This window comes from Oncorhynchus mykiss, chromosome 11 (assembly GCF_013265735.2).
Source record: "Oncorhynchus mykiss isolate Arlee chromosome 11, USDA_OmykA_1.1, whole genome shotgun sequence".
Taxonomy (NCBI): Eukaryota; Metazoa; Chordata; class Actinopteri; order Salmoniformes; family Salmonidae; genus Oncorhynchus; species Oncorhynchus mykiss.
Window position 1 is genome coordinate 82955689 of NC_048575.1, and position 8264 is coordinate 82963952.

The window sequence follows — 8264 nt, forward strand, 5'->3', positions numbered from 1 at the left end:
TCTGTCACCTTTCACCTCAGATGGGATGTCTCCTGGTCTGACCAACGCTGCTCTAGTTCTGTCACCTTTCACCTCAGATGGGATGTCTCCTGGTCTGACCAACACTGCTCTAGTTCTGTCACCTTTCACCTCAGATGGGATGTCTCCTGGTCTGATAAACACTGCTCTAGTTCTGTCACCTTTCACCTCAGATGGGATGTCTCCTGGTCTGACCAACACTGCTCTAGTTCTGTCACCTTTCACCTCAGATGGGATGTCTCCTGGTCTGATAAACACTGCTCTAGCTCTGTCACGAGTTTCAATGCAGCTGTGAAGTGCGACATACAATAGGCAGATGCTGTGGATTGAGATGCATCCAATGAAAATCAACCAGATATCTCTAGCTGAAAACATATGGATTTAAAAAAGATATATATATATATATTTGATTTATGTGGGGGTGCAGACATATACCTTTAGGGGGTTGAAAAATTAATTTATTGCATTTCTTGTCTATCATCATCACTGAACCTCTGCTTGTTAGACACACTGGGAACACACTGGTTGGATCAACATTGTTTCAATGTAAATTTGACAACATACTATGACGTGAAATCATTTGTGGAAAGCACATTGGTTTTGTTTTAATTTTCATCTAATTCGTCTAATTGTAAACACTGAAATAAGGGTAAGAACAGGTTGATTCAACCAGCGTACGCCCGGTGGATAACTACATGTCAATGATTTGTTTAGCACGGCAACGTGGAATGAATAGAATGAACGACTGGGTCAAAACATCCCAAAACTAAAGAATTAACAACCAGCCTGTTTGGTTAGCAACTTCAGAAATAGCAACTGGCTTTTGCCTGGGCTATATCATCTACTGGAAGGATGAAATAAAACTAATTTACTCATTACAATAACGCTTCTAATGAAAACATGTCGCTTATCTTGTCTTTTTTTATGTTGGCAACAGTTTTATAAAAGCAATAATGCCCTTCGCCTCAGACCTAAGAGCAGCCCTTATATAAGGGATAACTGCTGATGTCCTGTCCATTACCTTGGAAATAATGGACAATGCAGCGGGACGAGGCGGATCCGAGTCCCTTTGAGGAGTTCATTTTTCCAAGGTAATGTACAGAAGGGAGGTGTTTAACCTGTTTATGCCACAGTTGCTGAGAAAACAATATAAAATAACACATTCAACGGTACAAATATATATGTATATTTTTTTACATGTTCATTTCTATAAGCAAATTCATGCTTTCTCCTCTTTTGGACGCTAGTTAGCGTTAGTTAGTTCTATATTTATGAACGCAACCCACTTGTTCATTCTGTATGTTCCGTTGCCATGCTATATGTTCCGTTGCCACGCTATATGTTCTGTTGCCATGCTATATGTTCCGTTGCCATGCGATATGTTCCGTTGCCACGCTATATGTTCTGTTGCCATGCTATATGTTCCGTTGCCATGCTATATGTTCCATTGCCATGCTATATGTTCCGTTGCCATGCTATATGTTCCGTTGCCATGCTATATGTTCCGTTGCCATGCTATATGTTACGTTGCCATGCGATATATTCCGTTGCCACGCTATATGTTCCGTTGCCATGCTATATGTTCCGTTGCCATGCTATATGTTCCATTGCCATGCTATATGTTCCGTTGCCATGCTATATGTTCCATTGCCATGCTATATGTTCCGTTGCCATGCTATATGTTCCGTTGCCATGCTATATGTTCCATTGCCATGCTATATGTTCCGTTGCCATGCTATATGTTCCGTTGCCATGCTATATGTTCCGTTGCCATGCTATATGTTCCGTTGCCATGCTATATGTTCCATTGCCATGCTATATGTTCCATTGCCATGCTATATGTTCCGTTGCCATGCTATATGTTCCGTTGCCATGCTATATGTTCCGTTGCTATGCAATATATTCCGTTGCCACGCTATATGTTCCGTTGCCATGCTATATGTTCCGTTGTCATGCTATATGTTCCGTTGCCATGCTATATGTTCCATTGCCATGCTATATGTTCCGTTGCCATGCTATATGTTCCATTGCCATGCTATATGTTCCGTTGCCATGCTATATGTTCCGTTGCCATGCTATATGTTCCGTTGCCATGCTATATGTTCCGTTGCCATGCTATATGTTCCGTTGCCATGCTATATGTTCCGTTGCAATGTTATATGTTACGTTGCCATGCGATATATTCCGTTGCCACGCTATATGTTCCGTTGCCATGCTATATGTTCCGTTGCCATGCTATATGTTCTGTTGCCATGCTATATGTTCTGTTGCCATGCTATATGTTCCGTTGCCATGCTATATGTTCCGTTGCCATGCTATATGTTCTGTTGCCATGCTATATGTTCCGTTGCCATGCTATATGTTCCGTTGCCATGCTATATGTTCCGTTGCCATGCTATATGTTCCGTTGCCATGCTATATGTTCTGTTGCCATGCTATATGTTCCGTTGCCATGCTATATGTTCCGTTGTCATGCTATATGTTCCGTTGCCATGCTATATGTTCCGTTGCCATGCTATATGTTCCGTTGCCATGCTATATGTTCCATTGCCATGCTATATGTTCCGTTGCCATGCTATATGTTCCGTTGCCATGCTATATGTTCCATTGCCATGCTATATGTTCTGTTGCCATGCTATATGTTCCATTGCCATGCTATATGTTCCGTTGCCATGCTATATGTTTCCGTTGCCATGCTATATGTTCCGTTGCCATGCTATATGTTTCCGTTGCCATGCTATATGTTCCGTTGCCATGCTATATGTTCTGTTGCCATGCTATATGTTCCGTTGCCATGCTATATGTTCCGTTGTCATGCTATATGTTCCGTTGCCATGCTATATGTTCCGTTGCCATGCTATATGTTCCGTTGCCATGCTATATGTTCCATTGCCATGCTATATGTTCCGTTGCCATGCTATATGTTCCATTGCCATGCTAGATGTTCCGTTGCCATGCTATATGTTCCGTTGCCACGCTATATGTTCCGTTGCCATGCTATATGTTCCGTTGCCATGCTATATGTTCCGTTGCCATGCTATATGTTCCATTGCCATGCTATATGTTCCGTTGCCATGCTATATGTTCCGTTGCCATGCTATATGTTCCGTTGCCATGCTATATGTTCCGTTGCCATGCTATATGTTCCGTTGCCATGCTATATGTTCTGTTGCCATGCTATATGTTCCGTTGCCATGCTATATGTTCTGTTGCCATGCTATATGTTCCGTTGCCATGCTACATGTTCCGTTGCTATGCTATATGTTCCGTTGCCATGCTATATGTTCCGTTGCCATGCTATATGTTCTGTTGCCATGCTATATGTTCCGTTGCCATGCTATATGTTCCATTGCCATGCTATATGTTCCGTTGCCATGCTATATGTTCCGTTGCCATGCTATATGTTCTGTTGCCATGCTATATGTTCTGTTGCCATGCTAGATGTTCCGTTGCCATGCTATATGTTCTGTTGCCATGCTATATGTTCTGTTGCCATGCTATATGTTCTGTTGCCATGCTATATGTTCCGTTGCCATGCTATATGTTCCGTTGCCATGCTATATGTTCCGTTGCCATGCTATATGTTCTGTTGCCATGCTACATGTTCCGTTGCCATGCTATATGTTCCGTTGCCATGCTATATATTCTGTTGCTATGCTATATGTTCCGTTGCCATGCTATATGTTCTGTTGCCATGCTATATGTTCTTTTGCCATGCTATATGTTCTGTTGCCATGCTATATGTTCTGTTGCCATGCTATATGTTCATTTGCCATGCTATATGTTCCGTTGCCATGTGATATATTCCGTTGCTATGCTATATGTTCCGTTGCCATGTATATGTTCCGTAGCCATGCTATATGTTCCGTTGCCATGCTATATGTTCCGTTGCCATGCTCGATAGCAAAGTACTTATCTCTCGCTTGCTAGCTAGCCAACTAACACAGTCACTACTTCTGCAGACAGAATAACAGCAAAGTAGCTGCCTTTGCGCTTATTTAAGCTATTTTCTATTGATATTAATTTGTTTACATCCATGACAATGAGTTGGTGATGCCCGATTTTCCCCGATTTTCCCTGGCATAGCTAGAAAAGTTTTCCTTCTCGTCAGGACACTGAACACTTCACTACGAGGAGATCGCATTGCATATCAAACACTAGGGTTAGCAGCTGGGCTAAATAGTTTTTTTGCTTGCAAACCTTCCAATAAGTCAACCTAATTATAAAATTACAGTTGCTGAAAACAGTTGGTCAAACTAGAAACATGTGGTAGGATTTGACTTGTGTCATAACAGTAGGAACCAGAGAAATGCATGTTCACCACTCACCACGTTAGGGCACCAGATGCTCCCCAAAAAAAAAAAAGATGTCTCTACAAAAAACAATCAATGCTAGCTAAATGTTATTTCTCCTTGGACCTGCGTTGACAACGTATCCAATTTCGGTTTGTATGGTTGTTGGTTTTGCTTTATGCGACTGTGTAATAAACACGGTCTGTATGCGTAGGTGCATATTGAGTCATGTTACCAACTGTCCACTACCTGGTTTTAATGCCCTTCTAGCCATTCAGAAACTAATATTAAACCTATTAAAACGCGATGAACCCCAGGTTATCGTGCCGTATTGCTTAAATATAACACAATTCCACTTATCCGCTGGTGTCACGGTAACTGTGGCAACCGACATGTTGTACCTGTTCTCCGCCGTGGTAAACGTGCCATTGTCCTTATTGTTACCGTTTATAAGCACCTGGCACATTGATAACACAGCAGTCTCAGCTGACTGAAGGTATACTGTTGTAACGATTGAGGGGGATCCGTCTGAGCAATGCTTGAACCAGCATCCTTAAAGTGTGCCATAAAGGTCAAGCAAGACCTCTTGGCATAGTGTGGAGTGCTCTTACATACATACATACAGTACCACAGTACAGGGAGGGAAACTACACCATGTTGTAATTCAATTAACACATATTGGAAGCATTTCATTTTCATTAGTGTGAATATGCCAACTGCAAATATGTGTTCTTGATGCCCGTTGACATGCAATGGGTAGATTTAACATCCAATGGGTGCTTCACATAACCTACCTGTAAATATTTGGCTTATTTCATGGATAGGTTCCTCAGATACTGGGTATATCTGGGCAGCAGAAACGCATGCCATTCACATACCTGTTTTTCTTTCTTTCAATAAAGCATAAAATTACATGATAAGTAGAATGGGTGGCACGATTAGCAGATGGGACTAGTGGACCAACTATTCTGACATTTAAAACTATACCCTGGGACAGAGTAGAGACTTTTCAGTACAGTACCTTCACTCTCGTAGATATATTTGATGATTTCGTCTGTGTTCAGGCGCTCATCTTTAGAGTTGATGGCATAGGTGACAGTCTGATATTCCTCCATGAGTTTGAGGTGCACCCCTTCCATAGTGAAGTAACAATTCCTCTCCTTCTTATCGTCATCGAAGATCAGCAACGCGTCTTTCCAGTTGAAATGACGGAACATCGCCAAGAAAGTCTCTGCCATTTTTAGGTAAGACGGGGAGATTCGGGTCAGGTGAGAGTATTCTTTCTCTTTGTCTCTAAAACCGCTGGCCAGAGCACCTGTCGATATTACCGGGATGTTCCAGTGAGATGCCATCCTTACAACCGGCGCCGCGGCGTATTCACACACCGGACCGAGAACCAAGTCCGGTTTCTTCTCGCAGGAACGGTCCACCAGGGAGAAGAGTGCATCATTGCCACAGTCGGAATCCTCATAACGCACTTTGAAATTAAGTCCCGAATACAGACCGCCGCCGATTTTCAACCCCTGCTTTGCATACTCGATGGCCGGTGCCACTCTTGCTATTGAGAACATATACGAGTTATTTTTGGGCAACATCACCAATACTTCAATGTCTTCATTCACGGCTGTACTTGTCCGGCCAGGTAACAACCCCAGCCAAAGGTACAAACACAATGAAATGTAACATGGCATGATGCAACTTTAAAAGTTATGCTTTGCCTGTAATCAGTAATAATGCAATATTGGAGAGATTCTATCCTCTCTGTATAACTCTCTCTCCAAGTCAACTGCGTCCCCGGAGCCGCGGAGCGCGCAGGTCAATTGCAAATGTGGAATCTTTCAACAACAAAAAAAAATCTAAATTGAATTTCCTTTTTTCTTAGAATTAATAAAATAAAATGTCTAAATGTATTAAGTGTATGATCCTGTACAGAGAGTCTCCTGCAACCTTCTCAACTGATGGAAGAATCCCCTGAGTTTTCCTAACTAATTCTCCCGTTTCCCTGGTCAATCCTCTTGTTTAAATATGGTAACTGCCTAGACAGCTACCACACACGCTGGCCGAGGGGAGGAGTTTTGAAGAATCTTTTCATTATTATTCATGCGTCATCCTTGTATGATTACACCTCTTTCTTAAAGCTGCAGGTCCCTCTATTTCTCTCTCTCTCTCTCTTTTTTTTTTTTTACAAAGAAAGTAGAGTTGTGCTTTAGTCCACTGTACGTAGGCACACTTGGATTTACAGACACCGAATGCACTGGGATGCATTGCCTCATACAAACAATGGTGTGATCTAAATAGAACAAATCAAATAATTGTAGGCAAGGTTTCAAGAGAAGGTTTTCTTTGCTATTTTCGATACAAACACACGAGTCTAAGCAGTTTTTTTTTTTTTGTTACACAATACAATTCAATAGACAGTATAGTACAGTATAGTATAGAACGTCTATATCTTGTATTTATAGACTAAATACGTGTGACTTACCTGATCAATTTACCTTGAAGGTGTGACATCGATGCTTACTGCACAATCATTGGTCTACTGATCATTTAATTCGTTTCGCTGATAGAAACCCCCCACTTAACATATCCATTATTACACGTGTACCCTGAGCGTTCCATAGTGAACGACTCAACGAATGATCAAACCTCTTAAGTCTGCACGAGGACACCCTGCGTGGGAGAAAGAGTAACCCTGCTGTAGACTGACACCTAGTGGTCTACAACCGACATAGGCTATTCTACACTAGAGCTGTACTGTAGGCTTACTTGAATCACCAAGGTTGAGATATATACATCGATATGCCTTTAACTGTCCTGACCAATTCGAACCAAAGCGGTATCTTTTTTTAATTAGAATAGAGTGCACCCGTGTTGGTATATGTGGAAACGATGGATAGAATCAATACTAACATCAGTGTTGTATTAAATACATACCCAAAAAGCTGAGTACTGAATGTTGGATGTAGAATTAGCAAGGGGGAGGAGGGCCTCTGGTTATATTTCTCATGTCCCATTAAACGAGTCACATAACGAGTCACATAACAAGTTCTCTTTTACGTAAAGGCTAACAACCTCTCATTCACATCACCTTTTAATGTGCGGCCCTCACGGGCCATTTGGTTCGTGGCTCATTTGACATACAGAGCTCACATTCTCCAGAAATCTCATTATAATAATGACAGGGGTTTTTTGACGTAATGTAATGTCGCTCTAGTCTATACTCCCTTTATCCTGATTACACCAGTGGGTGCAATTTGGAGTCGCTTATTTAGAGGCAATTAAGAGTCATTCTGCTTAAAACTAGACAGCTTGTTATTTAATCTTTACCGCATCCTGTGCTGTAGCTAGGGTTGTGTAGCTAGGTGTAGGTGTAGGTCTCTATAGGGTTCTGGGACAGTCGCTGAGCAACTGACGCCTTCTCAGGTTCACAGATACTTGGAGACAGAGGTCACTTCATCCTGCAGACACATTATAGTCTACACGTTTGGCTCTGCCTGGTTGGTGCCAATGCAAATCATTTGAGCTATGTGTTGTGTGTGTGTGTGTGTGTGTGTGCGTGTGTGTGTTGTGTGTGTTGTGTGTGTGTGTGCGTGTGTGTGTTGTGTGTGTTGTCTGTTTGTGTGTGTGTGTGTGGGGGGGGGGGGTGTGTATGTATGTGTGTGTGTATGTGTGTGTCTGTGTGTGTGTGTGTCGGGGGGGGGGGGTGTGTGTGTATGTATGTGTGTGTGTGTGTGTGCGTGTGTGTGTGTGTGTGTGTGTGTGTGTGTGTGTGTGTGTGTGTGTGTGTGTGTGTGTGTGTGTGTGTGTGTGTGTGTGTGTGTGTGTGTGTGCGTGCGTGTGTGTGTGTGTGTTGTATAATTGTCCAGAAAGATGACCGGTACAGGCAGAGCAAGTTGTTGATGGTGTGTTAGTTCACGTAATAAGGGTTCTGGTTTATAACCGCAGCTCTTTTAA

At 42.3% G+C, this 8264-nt stretch overlaps 1 protein-coding gene across 2 annotated transcripts in view; it reads right to left on the minus strand.

Moving 5' to 3' along the window:
* The window catches only part of LOC100136308 (atrial natriuretic peptide receptor 3), an 88253-nt gene extending 81910 nt beyond the window's left edge, over nt 1-6343 (minus strand). The window contains exon 1 of one of the 2 annotated variants that reach the window (XM_036936534.1): nt 5332-6343. In XM_036936534.1, the coding sequence (XP_036792429.1) occupies nt 5332-6001 (670 nt within the window). In that variant the 5' untranslated portion in view covers nt 6002-6343. The remainder of the gene's footprint in view (nt 1-5331) is intronic. The other variant, XM_036936535.1, reaches the window with a different exon arrangement.
* Nucleotides 6344-8264: the final 1921 nt, after the last annotated feature.